General features: G+C 41.9%; 1 protein-coding gene across 1 annotated transcript in view; it reads right to left on the bottom strand.

Moving 5' to 3' along the window:
- The window catches only part of LOC120935607 (hornerin-like), a 332059-nt gene extending 316084 nt beyond the window's left edge, over positions 1-15975 (bottom strand). The window contains exons 1-3 of the mRNA XM_040347655.1: positions 15874-15975; positions 7845-7886; positions 6321-6362 (exon numbers count right to left, since the gene is read on the bottom strand). Coding sequence (XP_040203589.1) covers positions 6321-6362; positions 7845-7886; positions 15874-15925 — 136 coding nt within the window. The 5' untranslated portion in view covers positions 15926-15975. The remainder of the gene's footprint in view (positions 1-6320; positions 6363-7844; positions 7887-15873) is intronic.
- Positions 15976-16445: the final 470 nt, after the last annotated feature.

A 16445-nucleotide genomic window follows, 5' to 3' on the forward strand; every position in this document is an offset into this window, starting at 1 on the left:
TGAGAGGCGCTCTCGTTTGCTTTATTCCCTCCAGAGGGAAAAGCCTCACATAGTTCTCCTACAGGAGACCCATTTTCGTACGGATAGTGTCCCGGTGCTGCGTGATCGCCACTTCCCGACGGGATACCACGCTACGAATGATACGTCTAAATCAAAGGGGGTTACAATTTTACTCTCCAAAAATTGCCCACTACAGGTCGAAGATGTCCAAAGAGATACACAGGGCAGGTATATCTTTATCAAGGGGAAGATACAGGGCTCCCCCATAACAATCGCAAACGTATATGCTCCTAACACGCAACAGGTGCGATTTGTTAGAGACACGCTTCAACATCTAACCGAATTCGAGATGGGGATGTTGATTCTGGGTGGGGACTTTAATGTACCTTTGGCTCCTCTTTTAGACACCTATAACGGATCCACCTGTCTAACATACTGCGCCCTTCGGGCCATAAAAGCTCAATTGCGTACATCTGTGTATCACCCCCAAACAGATGGGTTGGTTGAAAGATTCAACAAAACCCTTAAATGATTGTTAAAGAAGGTGGTGCATAGAAATGGAAAGGATTGTGACTGTCTTATTCCCTATTTAATGTTTGCCATTAGGGAGGTACCCCAATCCTCTACGGTTTTTCACCCTTCGAGTTGCTTTATGGGAGACACCCAAGAGGGCTGTTGGATATCGCCAGGGAAACTTGGGAAAGTGAGAGTTCTCCCCACAGAAGTGTGATTGAGCATGTCGCCCTGATGCAAGATAGAATTGCACAAGTAATGCCAATCGTAAAGGAACATTTGGCCCAAGCACAGTTGGCACAACAGAGAGTGTATAACTATGGGGCCAAGACCCGTACCTTCTCCCCGGGGGATAGGGTATTGGTACTTATCCCTACAGTTGAGAGCAAGTTCCTCGCCAAATGGCAAGGCCCCTACGAGATATTGGAAAAAGTGAGCAAATACAAGGTCAGACAACCAGGAAGGCGAAAGCCCGAACAGATCTATCACATCAATCTGTTGAAAGCCTGGAGGGATAGGGAATCCCTAGTCGCAGAAACATTGTCACCATCTGTCTGATTGCGTGATTCCTGAGGTTGGAATAGCAGTCACCTTGTCAAAGCCCCAACAACAGGAGGTTAAGGAGTTTGTGCTTCGCAACAAAGAGGTTTTCTCTGAGCTGCCAGGACAAACGTCTGGGGTAGAGCATGATATTATTACCCCGCCCGGTGAAAGGGTGAAGCTAAAACCCTATCGCATCCCAGAGACCCGACGGGAGGCAATACGGGAGGAATTACAGAAAATGCTTAAGTTGGGGGTGATAGAGGAATCCCAAAGTGCTATAGTCTTAGGGCCAGATTCTCAAAAGAGATACGATGGCGTATCTCCAGATAAGCCGTCATATCTCTGAGTCTGGGCAGTTGTATCTATGCGCCTGATTCTTAGAATCAGTTACGCATAGATTTCTTTTAGATACGACCGGCGTAAGTCTCTTACGTCGTCGGATCGTAACTGCATATTTACGCTGGCCGCTAGGGGCGTGTACGCTGATTTACGCGTCAAAATATGTAAATCAGCTAGATACACGAATTCACAAACGTACGCCCGGCCGACGCAGTACAGATACGCCGTTTACGTTAGGCTTTTCCCGGCGTAAAGTTACCCCTGCTTTATGAGGCGTAAGTGCGGCGTACCAATGTTAAGTATGGCCGTCGTTCCCGCAAAGAAATTCGAAAATTTTACATTGTTTGCGTAACTCGTCCGTGAATGGGGCTGGATGTAATTTACGTCCACGTCAAAAACAATGCGTCCTTGCGGCGTATTAGGAGCAATGCACACTGGGAGATTTCCACGGACGGCGCATGCGCCGTTCGTGAAAAACGTCAATCACATCGGGTCATGGTTATTTTACATAACACACGCCCACCTCTTCACAATTTGAATTAGGCGGGCTTACGCCGGCCTATTTACGCTACACCACCGCAAATTTTTTTTGAGAATACGGCACTTGCCTGTAAAAGTTGCGGAGGCGTAGCGTAAATAGGATACGTTACGCCCGCACAAAGTTACGCCGATCTACGAGAATCTGGCCCTTAGTGCCTAAACCGGATGGGAGCTGGCGTTTTTGTAACGATTTTCGACAACTGAACAAGTTACAAAATTTAACACCTACCCCATGCCACATATCGATGAGTTAATCGACCGGCTGGGAACAGCCCGGTACATAATAACTCTAGATTTCACAAAAGGGTATTGGCAAATTCTCCTGGCTAAATCGGCCAAGGAGAAAACCGCGTTTGTAACCCCAGACGGGGCATTCCAGTATAAAAGAATGTCGTTTGAGTTACAGAATGCCCCGGCAACCTTTCAACTGAAAATGGACCAGATTCTGAGGCCTCATCAGAAGTATGCTGCAGCTTACCTGGATGATGTAGTTATCCATAGTCCAGATTGGGTCTCACATCTACCAAAAGTGCAAGCAGTCCTAGACTCTATCCGGGAAGCTGGGTTTACGGCCAACCCAAAGAAGTGTACCATTGGACGGGAAGAGGCCAAGTATCTCGGGTACACCATTGGGAGGGGAGTGGTAAAACCCCAAGTCAATAAAGTCAAGGCCATATAGAATTGGCCACGTCCTAACAGCAAGAAGCAGGTACGAGCCTTTCTGGGAATCGCTGGTTATTATCGGCGATTTATTCCCCACTTCGCTTCTCAGGCTGTCCCCTTAACCAACCTGACTAAGGGGAAAGACTTGGTCATGGTTAAAAGGACCCCAGACGCGGAAGCAGCCTTCCAGGCCTTAAAAAAAGCCTTATGTAGCCAGCCGGTCTTATACTCACCAGATTTCTCCATGGACTTTGTGGTACAAACGGATGCGTCGGACGTGGAGTTAGGGGCAGTGTTGTCCCAGGTCTGGGATGGGGAAGAATACCCGGTTATTTATCTCAGTAGAAAGTTGAAGACCCAAGAGGTAAATTATGCCACCATTGAGAAGGAGTGTTTAGCCGTGAAATGGGCTCTAGACTCCCTTAGATACTACCTGCTGGTCAGCACTTTGACCTAGTGACAGACCACGCACCCCTAAAGTGGATGGCCCAGAACAAGGAGACAAACAGAAGGGTAAAAAGATGGTTTCTGGCCCTACAGGAATTTAACTTTACCTCGAAACATCGCCCTGGCATCCAAATGGGGAATGTAGATGCATTGTCGGGGGTACATGCATGCCTAAATTCTGGTGTTCCAACCCCAAGGTTAAAACAAGAGGGGGGGTATGTGGCAGCAGGCAAGGTAAATTCCCTGGTTGCATCCAGGATGCAGTGTATATATCCCCTAGGTTCAGGCTTTATGCCAGTTTATACCTCTAGGGGCAGTGCTGGGAGTCCTGCTGGAAGACTTGATGGGCCCAGCTGAATTAGGTGAGCTCATTAGGTCCTCTACAAAAACTCCCAGCATACAGAGAGATATGCTCCAACCTGGAACCAGATCTGTGTGATTAGTCTGGGGAGTGTGATCTCTGTGTGGTGAGACCAAGCCTGTGTGGCTATTGCTAAGAGATTTAAACAGCAGGGAGTCAGGGACTGGGACAGCACAAGGCTGTACCCAGTTGTTAGTTAGGGACACCAACGTTTATAGCAAGCAGGTCAAGTTGACCAGGATTTATTTTTGTATTTCTTTTGTTTTCTGTCATATTTTTATTTGTATATAGTTCAAATAAAACCGCACCTTTTTGTTTTCCTCCTACCACTGTCTGCTGTGCCTAGTGTTTTTGTGTGCTGAACCCTTCCAGGGGGTCACACACACTCGCTGCCGGGCTAACCCCTCACAATAGAGTAAAATACATAAATTTTATTATGCAAAAGTTAAAAAAGAACCCGTACGTTCCATTACATAAAACTCAAAATGTAAAATAGAATATCACATGATTATCATCAGAGTCATCAATCCACTAGAGGTGACCCGCGGGATCCCTATTCGATGAATGTTACCCCAATGTGTTCAAATTGAAGTTGAAATGCGTATTAACAGATTTGAGACTCAGCGGGTTCCATCTAGCAGATTGATGACTTTGATGACAATCATATGATCTTTGATTTTACACTGTGTTTCATATAATGGAAATTCCAGCTTCTTTTTTAAATTTTGCACAATAAAATTGATGTATTTTACTCTATAAATACATCTTTTGGTGGTGCCTTAAAAATAACTATATTGCATTTGGAATTGTGACACCTAAAAAACTAAGTTGCATGGCTTATACATTTAAGTTACTTCCAAACTTAAAGTGGTGGAATGATTGTAATAAGGTTTTCCAGGCTTATTATAATTATTATTCAGCATAGAAGGGCCCTACGCTGCATGGCTTTGCCTAATAACTATAGTATGGGTCAAAAGCAGATTTGAGGTCTTTATAACTTTTATCTTTGCTTTGCCATTAAACAGACTTGCACTACTCTTTAAATGCTTGTCCATAACTGGCCACATACTGATCAAAACTTGACCAGTTCAGAGGGGACCAGGCAATGTTTGGTCAATGTGTTACTGTCCTCACTCAACAGAAGTCAGCCGACTGTACTTCTGTCAAAGGGACATGTTGGAAAATGCTCCTCAACAAATGTATTTTGTTAATTGCAGGTGACGCTGTCAGAATACAATTACTGATAGGAAGGATTCTCCAGACCAACTCATTTGCATTGATGGAAAAATCTTTTTTTTTTTTGTTCAGCCTGCTGATATGAAAATGTATGGCCAGCTTTACTTTACTTGCTGACAATAACAGACTATAAATCAACATTTTTGATCACTCTACCAAGCTCTCTAAATATATTTCCAATAGTTTTTCCCCATCATCTCTATGTACTGTATTGTTTATTTTTTTATAATTTTATTTTTATAATTTTTTACAAAGCTCCTGCCCATTTATAAACTGAAGCGAAGTAAACACAGGTTACTCAGCTCAGTTATCACAGGACACAGTAGCGATCGGTAGTGATTGCTCACTATGTCCAATTCAGAAAAGGTAGGGGCCGATAAATCACATATTTACTGGCCCCTTCCTCCGCTCTCCATCCTGACACATCCCTGGCAGCAGCTGGCAGAAGAGGAGAGGAGGTGAGCCAGCTGTGAAAGGACGAAGGGGGGGAGAAGGAGGAGCATGAAGGTGGGTGGAGCCCAGAGGAGGAGGACACGGAGGGGGTCTGGAGCCCAAAGGAGGAGGAGGACCCGGAAAGGGGCCAGAGCCCAGAGGAAGAGGACAAGGGGAACACTCAGAATGATCAGTGTGGCGGGAGGAACAGCTGCAAGCACCAATCAGGGGTCTATCCAATCTCTGATATTTCACATTTGAGAAAAGAGATTGAGACTACAGCCCTCAATCTATATCTCTGTAGCCTCAACAGCACAGAATGAATGGACAGTAAAAGCTGTGTAGAGAGCTTCCCATTCATAAAAATACTGAAGAATAGTAAACACAGTTTACTAGACTTTAGTTATGAATGACCGATACTGACTCATTTAGAAAAGGAAGGAGCTGTTAAATAACACATTTACCAGCCCCTTTCCCTGCTCTCTATCCTGACAGATCCGAGGGGGAGGGCCTGGAGAGAGCACAGGGGGGCCTGGGTTAGTAGAAAGAAGCTGGATAGGAGTGTTGGTTGCATCTAAAGGAACCGATCTCACTCATTTCCTTTCCACTCCTTTGCTTGTGGGAGAGAGTAGAAGAGAAACAGGCATTTAGCGGCTGCAGTAGGAAAATAGAGGGGATCGGTTCCTTTATATGCCATTGCCCTTCCTATTCTGGTGTACAGGGGGAGCATGGGTCCATGTGCCCCTGGACCCTGGGGCCTGGTTGTGATTGCAACCACTGCAACTCCTGTAGCTACACCCCTGTCACCTGCCAAGAATAAGTCTAAATTTTAAACACCTCCAATATTTCTAGTGGTGCCAGAGGCTCTGCATTTCAGCGAGACCCAGCCACTCCCCCCTCCCAGTCCTGATGTCAGTCAAGGTCTAAGCTGATCATATTTATATATACTGTATTTATTGGCGTATAACACTCACTTTTTTACACTGAAAATAGAGGGTAAACTGTGCCTGCATGTTATACGCAGGGGGCTGTAGAGAGCTTTTTTCCTGAAAATTCCCTCTTAAAGTTAGGGTGCGTGTTATACGCCTGTGCGTGTTATATGCCGATAAATACGGTATTTAAGAAATAAAAAATAAAAAAAACAGTATTGATTCCTATTTAAAGGAAAAAAACTACATGAGCTGCCAAAGACTAGCAGTTAATATTTTCTGAATCACTGGCTTTGAAAAATATGCAGAACACTTACCTTGTTGGTTTGTGCCGGCACCATAACCAGAAGCCTGGCCACCTGGAACACATTAAGAAAATGCTGTTATAAGTAACACGTGTATTTATATTATTTACATACATAAAAGTGTAAAACCTATTTTAATTTTATGATACAAAAATGAACAAATACAAAAAAGTAGTTTTAGGCTACCTACACAAGGGAGTATGTGTGTGGCCAGGGACTGCTGCCAGCAAGAATCAGTAGATTTCTGCTGGCAGTTGTAAATGCTGTTGCACACATTGTTTACTTTACTTTTACTTAAACAGTTTGTACTTTTTTTAACTCCACGGGTTAATAAAAAAGTGAATTAGGATTATCTACAAATTAGTTCCAGCAGGAGCAAATTGATCTTTGATGCAAGGTAAGGTAAGATCGCAAGATTAGCCTTCAAGTATAATGATTGGAGCTCCGTATTCCCGCTTAAATTACCTATATCCCATTGTTCTATAGTAACACAGCACAGATACAAATTGGCGATTGATCTCCCCACCACATTAGAAGTAGCAAGTTACTTCTAAACTAGTACAAATAACTCAATGAGGGATCGGATTTTTAAGGCACCGTAAAAGGTTTATTCATAGAGTAAAATACATCAAATTTATTCTGCAAATGTTAAAAAAGAACCCGAACGTTCCATTACATAAAACTCATCATGTAAAATAGAATATCACATGATTATCATCAGTCATCAATCCACTAGAGGTGAACCGCGGGATCCCTAATTGATGAATGTTACCCCAATGTGTTCAAATTGAAGTTGAACCGCGTTGGTTGATATTCACAGATTTGAGACTCAGCGGGTCCCCTCTAGTGGATTGATGACTTTGAAGATAATCATATGGTCTTTGATTTTACATTGTGTGTTTCATGTTATGAAACCTCTGGGTTCTTTTTTAAATTTTGCACAATAAAATTGATGTATTTTACTCTATAAATATATCTTTTAGTTGTGCCTTAAAAATAACTTTATTGCATTAGAATTGTGACACCTTAAAAACTAAATTGCATGGCTGATACATTTAGGTTACTTCCAAACTTAAAGTGGTGAAATGGCTGTTATAAGGTTTTTTAGGCTTATTATTATTTAGAGGGGATCGGTTCCTCCATATGCCATTGCCCTTCCTATCCTGGTTTACAGGGGGAGCATGGGTCCATATGCCCCTGGAGCCTGGGGCCAGGTTGTGATTGCAACCACTGCAACTCCTGTAGCAACACCCCTGTCACCTGCCATACACAAGAAGGAAAAGTCTCCATTTTAAACACCTCCAACATTTCTAGGGGTGCCAGAGCCTCTGCATTCCAGAAGTAGACCCAGCCGCCCCCCTTCCCAGTCCTGATGTCAGTCAAGGACTAAGCTGATCAAATTCAAACATATTTTAAAAAGAAAAAATGTAAAAACAGTATTGATTCCTACTTAAAGGAAAAAATACATGAGCTACCAAAAACTAGCAGTCAATATTTTCTGAATCACTGGCTTTGAAAGGTATGCCAAGCACTTACCTTGGTTGCCTGTGGGGTAACTAGAACTATTACCCTGGGAGTCTGGAAGAAAATAAGAAAATGCTGTTATAAGCAACATGTGTATTTATATTATTTACCTACATAAAAGTGTAAAAACTATGAAGGTTTTCATTCGTCCAGGTCAGTGCAGGAGTGAGTTCCTCTGGCACTTAAGGTGAAGATGTCATAGTGCACCCCAACCCCCTATCCCCACAAGTTTTTTAATTTCACAATACAAAAACAAACAAATACAAATGAGTAGTTTTAGGCTACCCACACAAGGGAGTTTGTGTGTGGCCAGGGACTGCTGTCAGCAAGAATCAGTAGATTTCTGCCGGCAGTTGTAAATGCTGTTGCACACATTGTTTACTTTACTTTTACTTAAACAGTTTGTACTTTTTTTTACTCAACGGGTCAAATTTTTTTTTTGGATTATCTACAAATTAGTTGCAGCAGGAGCAAATAGATCTTCAATGCAGAGCCAGCGGCTGTCACTGATGCCCCCAATTCCATCCCCCCCCCCCGCACAGTGCAGTAGGTAAGTTTGGTCCCTCCTCTGCCTCCACCCCATCCTGGTCCAGGTTATGATATAGCTAGTAGCAGTTCAACTGGACTTGTTCGGTAATGTTGAAGATGGTTCACCACTCACTCAAGTGGCTTTCCTACTTCCAAACTAGTACAAAAACTCAATGACGGATGGGTTTTTTAAGGCATCACAAAAAATTTATTCATAGAGTAAAATACATAAATTTTATTGTGCAACAGTTAAAAAAGACCCCAAAGGTTCTATTACATATGGGTCAAAAGTAGATTTGAGGTCTTTATATCTCCATAACAGTAAAACTGGCCTCATATCGATCGAAATTTGACCAGTTCAGAGGGGACCAGGCAATGTTTGGTCAATGTTTAGCTGTCCTCACTCAATAGAAGTCAGCCTACTTCTGTCAAAGGGACATGTTGGAAAATGTTCCTCAATTAGCGACTGAAGCCACTAACCAATGTATTTTGGTAATTCCAGGTGACGCTGTCAGAATACAATTCCTGGTAGGGAGGATTCTCCAGTCCAACTCATTTCCATGTAAGAATCATTTTTTTTGTTCAGCCTGCTGGTATGAAAATGTATGGCCAGCTTTCATTCACTTGCTGCCAATAACAGAGTATAAATAAAAAATGTTTGATTACCAAGCTCTCTAAATATTTTTCCAATCATTTTCTTTGTAGATGGTTCACTTGCTACTCTTTATATGTCACCCCTTTTCCTCCAATAGCTTCAAGACTACCCACAAACCTGACACCTTCCCTGGAATTCCCTTGCTGTTTCTTCACTATCTGACATTATCAGTGTGTGTATATATATATATACAGTATATATATATATATATATATATATATATATGTAAAAAATTCCTTGCGAAAATACCCTAGGAAAACACTGCGCTAATACGTGATAATTAAATGGTGATGAGTGACAAAAGCAGCTAGTACCTATTGCTCATAATACCCAAAGCAAAAAAAAACACATACAAAAGAAGGTACAGCGCTAATGTAAATGAAATAAAAAGTGAGTGAACCAAATAAAACAAAATATGAAAAAATCTAAAAATCTGTGGCTTAATTGAAAAACAACAAGAAATGATGATAAAAAATCCATACAATGTCCAAGGGTGAAAAAAAGAAAATTGCTGATCCTCCACCAATCAATAATTGAATCTAATTAATACTGGCAATGGTGATGAAAATCAGTGAAGAAAGTCCAAAAGTGAAAAGTGAGATAAACGAAATTCCTAATCTTCCACCAATAGAAAACACCCGTGTGATGGTATTTCAATCTGCTTACCAGATCACCTGACCGTTTTTAACGCGGTCAGTTTGAGCCCAGAGATGTTTTAAAGTCCTCTCAAGTGGACTATAAACCAGCAGGTTGAACGGATCGAATCATCAACTGCTCCAAAACTTCAGATAAATGAGGAAGATACGCTCATATGTTCAAGGAAGAAAGAACAAAAAATAGCTCCATGGTGAAGTACTGCATGTAAAGGTCCTTTCTGAGGTCTTGTGTGCTGACTGATGCACACACACAGTATCTCACAAAAGTGAGTACACCTCTCACATTTTTGCAAATATTTTATTATATCTTTTCATGTGACAACACTGAAGAAATAACATTTTGCGACAATGTAAAGTATTGAGTGTACAGTTTACAGCGTGTCATGTGACTTATTGTTACAAAGTTTCAGGTGTGAATGGGGAGCAGGTGTTTTAAATGCGGTGTTACTGGCCACTGGAAGTTCAACATGGCACCTCATGCCAAAGAACTCTCTGAAGATCTGAAAGAAAATGGTTGCTCTATATAAAGATTTTAATAGCACCTCAAATGATTCTACTGGATACTCCCCCCTATATATTAATGTTCGGAAGAGAAGCTGGTTGACCTTTGGAACATCGTTAGATCATACATACCAGGCCTCCTACCGGGGATATGTTGACAGACTTTGGAAGAATCTAAAAGTGGCCTATGAAAAAGCCAAGGAAGCCTCTACCATCAAAGCACAGAGGAACAAGAAAAACTTTGCTCTCGGAGGAAAGGTTCAAGATCTACAACCTGGAGATTGAGTGTTGTTGTGCAATTTAGAGGTGCCTGGGACACATAAGATGGCTGATCGATGGCTCTCTCAACCCTACATCATCTGTATGTGATTACCTGGGCTCCCAGTGTATCACATTCGGCGTTATGTAAAGACAGGCCCTTTGAAGACTTGGCATCAAAACCATTTGCTACCTATTCGAGGCTGTTTGCGTAACCCCTTCTTCTTGCTTGAAGATTTATCAGTCCCCTACACTGAGGCCTAGGGCCAGAAAAACATGCCCACCTGTACCACTTAAAGAGGAGAGCAATGAAGAAGAATTAACTGGCTGTGGGTTCCCCCTCTTAACCTGCCTGGCGGTGTTCCCGAGTCTGACTCGGGGTTAGATTTTCCTGCTGCGAGCGGTAACCCCGAGTCAGACTCGGGCTTGCCTCGCTAGATCCACAGGCAAAGTTACTTACCTTGTCCCTGGATCCAGCGATGCCACCGCGCTGTGTGAGCGAGCGGGACCTCGCTCGATTCACACAGTGCCTCCGTGTGACGCCGATCTCCGTTCCCTGCGACGTTACGACGCACGGGGACGGAGAACGGCGCCAAATTCAAAAAAGTAAACAAACACATTACATACAGTATACTGTAATCTTATAGATTACAGTACTGTATGTAAAAAAAACACACCCCCTTGTCCCTAGTGGTCTGTCCTGTGTCATGCATGTCATTTTATATAATAAAAACGTTTCTTTCTCCCTGCAAACTGTAGATTGTCCATAGCAACCAAAAGTGTCCCTTTATGTCAAAAATAGTTTTAGATCAGCTAAAAAACAGCGATAATAAATTATAATCACTTGCAGAATTGTGCGATAGCGATTTGTGGGGAAATTCGTCATAAAAAAAAAAAAATAATGACAGCAACAATTCTGCAACTGAGCAAATTTCAGTGATTTTGATTTGATTACATTATTGAATAATTTTTATTATAATTATATTATTATTTGTTATAATTATTTATAATTATTTATTATATTATAATTTATAATTTTGTTTTTAAAAAAATGTCATACCCAGGATGCCTATTAGAAGCTTGTTTGGTCAGATTTAAGTGAGTTATTTCTAAAAAAATTACAGACCTACAATATAAAACGCCAAATTTCCTTGCAAATAATGGTACCGCTTTCAGCATGTTTTTTCTGAAAGAATCATACCGCCAGGGAGGTTAAAGACAATCCCATCACTCCTGGCACTCCTGGGACTGATGAGGAAGTCAGTCAGAGGACACCCTGTATGGGGAAGAAACGTCCTCCATTACAGGAAGTTGAAGTACCAGATCTTCACCCATTAAGAGAAGATGAGAAAGTCAAGATGGAGTCCAATGAAGTATTTGATGTGGTGGGAACCCTCACTCCCCCTACTAATGAAGAATAGAGAGAGAGACTGTTCCAGAACCAGAGCCCCGAACCAGAGCCTGAGACAGAGCCTGACTCAGAGCCTGAGTCTGAAACCGGATGCAGTTTCTGGGGAACAGATCAGGGATAAGAGTCATTGGAAAATGTTCACTCCAGGTTAAGACAGAAAATATGTCCTCCAAACTGACTGATGTATGATACCTTTGGGGAAAATTCTGACAAACTTATCCCTACCGCTCAATGTTCGAGTCAAATACATACCTACTTTATTGAACCTTTAGTAAAGGATCACCTTGATCCACCCCCTGACACTACTGGGTGGACCACTGATTTATTATAGTCCGACAACCCACGCTTCATGCTCCACATCAGATGATCGCTGCGAGTGGATCCGCTGCAAGGACGCCTTTCCAGGAACTGCTGTTTAGAAGGCATTGAATCAGCTTGGTCATTGGTGACAGGGCAATTACCCACCTTTGCAAACCTTTCTTTGTTGTTTCACTGGAACACTGTGTACAGACAGCTTTACCTTGTGGAAACACTTTACTGCACTTCTATTGGAACACTGTATACGAGACACCTGTCGCATCAACCATTCTAAGAAATACCTTTGCCTTGTTACTGCACCTTATTGGATATAGTTATTGAGCTCCAACTGCAAAGACCATCGGACCTGCAACTGGGACATTGCTGTCATTACTACTTAAAGGGCCTTTCATTCTTGTTTAATTGACCTCTCATTAGGATTAAAAGTTAAATAGGCGAGATTGGGTTCCCCCTTTAGAAGTCTTGCCTCTATTAATGCTTAACGCCTGCTTATCCTTTCAGGTCATGTTCAAGTGGTACTCCATTGTACATACGTGTATATAATATACTGTTATTGCCAAATTGGCTTAACTTGTATTATTGTAGAGGAATTTTCGACTAAGCTAAGACTGTTATCCAAAGCTCATTTGATCTATTCCCTCCTCTGTACTACACAATATTTCTTGAGTTATTCCAGTAAACGTTAATATGATATAAACTCATCAAGTTGTTTGATTTATTACTTTAAGGTGGTGCAAAGATGTCTGAACCAAGAGTGTCAGGTGGGTTGGAATGTTCACAGGGTCATGGTGATGAAGATGAGCAGGTAAATCCAAGCAGTCCTCAAAGGGGGTTGTGCTACATTACCAAAAGTATTGAGACACCTGTCTTTACATGCATATAAACTTTAATAGCATCCCAGTCTTAGCCTGTAGGGTTCAAAATTCAGTTGGCCCTTTACAGCTATAACAACTTCAACTCTTCTGGGAAGGCTATCTACAAGGTTTAGGAGTGTGTCTATGGGAATGTTTGACCAGTATTCTAGAAGTGCATTTGTGAGGTGAGGCACTGATGTTGGACAAGAAGGCCTGGCTCATGATCTCTGCTCTAATTCATCCCAAAGGTGTTCTATGTGGTTAAGGTCAGCCAAAAGTATTGGGCCACCCCTACAAAACTTTCAGTGGTAGGGGTTATTATGGTGTAGGGTTGTTGTTCAGGGGTTGGGCATGCCTCCTTAGTTCCATTGAATGGAATTCTTAAGGTGTCAGCATAACAAGACATTTTGGACAATTTCATTCTCCCAACTATGTAGAACAGTTTGGGATGTCCAGGAAGAAGAATATAACGGGCTATTCTAGGACTGTGATGTCCCCTTTCTGTTCTAACATGACTGAGCACCACTGCACAAACCAAGGTCCATAAAGACATGAATGAGCGAGTTTGGGGTGGAGGAACTTGACTGGCCTGCACAGTGTATTGACCTCAACTCAATAGAACACCTTTGAGATTGCAAGCCAGACCTTTTTGTCCAACATCAGTGTCTGACCTCACAAATGCGCTTCTGGAAGAATTGTCAACCATTCCCATAGACACATTCATAAACCTAGTGGACAGCATTCCCAGAAGAGTTGAAGCTGTTGTAGCTGGAAAAGGTGGGCCATTTCAATATTGAACCTTACAGACTAAGACTGGGATGACATTAAAGTTCAGACCCAATTTACGGATTTTACACTTTGATTACACAATATATGTTAACAGTATCTTGATATTTCTGTGGTCCGTTTTGCCTGTATCAGATATCCTGGTTTCTGTAATTTTGCACAGAGCTGAATAAATTGATTAAGATATGTAAACAATAATAAACACTCTATGTGACAGTAGTCACTTTAGACAGGGGGCCCGTGGAACCCAGCTGACTTTAGAGAGGTCAAGAAACTCCTGGTTCAGCTTCTCCGACCCCTCTTATGTGTAAGTTACCCTGTGTCTATTAAAAGAACAGGGTGACCTGAGAAGCCCAATCTGGTCTGGTCTAACCAGATTCACTACAGCCACACTGGAGAATTTAATTTTACCCCTGAACCAGCCAGGTTGTTTACACATTGACATTGGACATTTGAACTATGGGCAGGGAAGTCATAGGCTAGGAGAAGCTCATTTAACAGGTCTCTCCATGTAAGAAGAACAGCACACCCAGTTACTGTTTTAAATAATTATTGAAAGGTTAAAAGTTTCTGTACCACAAATGCATGCCCAGATTTTGTTTATAGATGTGTTGATAAGCTGGAATGTACCTGTGCCTGATGTGATTGGATGTAAAGTTTATCCCACCCTGTGTCTCTATGCCAACAAGGAGCAGGGCTGGACTGGGACAAAAATTTGGCCCTGGACTTCATCCAGACTGGCCCACTTTGACAGGTCTCTCCCACACACCCCCCCCCCCCGGCCACCCAATCCCTCTCTCCCCCTTTACTAGCTTTATTAGAGTAGAGCAGCTGGTACTGGTACTTTTATAGGCAGTACCAGTGGGGAATCTAGACAATATTTCACCCGGAGACAAGATTAGGCAGAAGTGAGAAACTCCCAGGCCATAGCTGTTGAGTCAGCTGTCTGTCCTCTTCCCCATGCTCCTCTGTCGTCCCCCCTGCTCCTCTGGTCCTCCCCCTGCTTCTCTGTTCCCCCCAGGTGAGCACTGCAGAAAGGGTGAGGAGGTGAGCGCTACAAGAAGGAAGAGACAGAGGATCAGAGGGGGCGGCGGTCTGCTGTCACTGAAGCTGGCCCACTGAGCCATCGGCCCACCGGGAAACTCCCTGTAGTCCCAATGGCCAGTCCATCCCTGACAAGGAGGGAGGATTGTCTTCAGAGTTATATCCTTGTGTCTGTGCTTCAAATAAAGTCTTATGCTGTTTTCCACCTACACAAAGTTACGGCTTGTTACTGGGTGCTCTGAGGGATCTTGGATCTTAGATCGTGCTGGTACTGAGCAAGCAAAGCTAATATGGTCTAGTACATGGTTTGTCATACTCGATAAGTGGTACTCTAGACAGGTGCATAGTTTACTTATGTAACTAACTACAGCTCTGGCTTGAAAATTGGATCCTGTGAAGTCATGAAACATCAGCTTTTGATGCCTGTTGCTTTATGGGAATATGGGAATAAAGGACAGGATTATCACTGTACTGAGTTGTGCTGGTAAAGGTCCTTAATTTAGTAACTGCAGTTCTGTCTGCTGCAATGAGCTTACCTGCAAATGAGTACAGAACTTTAGATCTGCAATTCTCAACAGTATATGATATGACGTTTACTAAGGTTGAAATGAACCCCTGACATACACAATAAAGCACTTCACTTCACTTTTACTTATTGGCTTATCCAATAAGTGAAAAGCTTATAATTTTAATGACAAAATGTACATACCATAAGTATGAAATAAGTACCTACCTTTACCCATAAAAAAACAAAAATTTTGTCAAAAGGATGCACTATCATACATGAATAAAATAAAAACATTATTGAATATACCGAAAGTTTCATAAAATAGGGATCTATATTCTGTGATGTTCGTTTAATAATTGACCCAGGTAAAAAAACATTTTTTTAAATACCTGATCACATATTTTGTCATGACATACGCATTACTTATATACCTGGTAATACAACTCTTATATTATTAATTGTACAATAATTACATAGTACTTGCATTATAATTTATAAGTTGCTAGAACTCTAATGCTTTACCTGCCAAGGCACACCAGAGTAGTAGAGAACACATCATCCACACAAATTGCATTGTATCCTCTTGCTTGGGATGTCACTGTAGATTTGAAGTGTCTTTCTTTACCTCTGTGTTAGGAGAGAACGTATTTATGAAGTTTATGAATGGGAGGAGTTCACCAAAATAGCAGTGTTATCCCAATTACTGTATTGTGCATTGTCTTCTGCTTTATTAAAAGGAATGGTTAATTAAAAAGAGTATATTATTTTAATTATGTTTCTTGGACTTCCTCATGACAGCCTTGCTATAAGTTAACTCTAATCTATGACTATCCCTTTAACTAGTCCTTAAAGGGTAACTAAACTGTATCTCAGCACCGCAAACTGAAAACCTTATTTAATACATTTTTAATATTCAAAGCAAACTCACCTATCCATCCATGTCTCAATGCTTTATTTTGCTGAGAAATCAGCAAACCACTAATGGTCCAACAACTATACCTCAAAGTTCCCAGAGTTTTGAGAGTGTGAGAGAGAGAGAGAGAGAGAGAGAGAGAGAGAGAGAGAGAGAGAGAGAGAGAGAGAGAGAAAGAGAG

This window comes from Rana temporaria, chromosome 4, assembly GCF_905171775.1.
Source record: "Rana temporaria chromosome 4, aRanTem1.1, whole genome shotgun sequence".
Taxonomy (NCBI): Eukaryota; Metazoa; Chordata; class Amphibia; order Anura; family Ranidae; genus Rana; species Rana temporaria.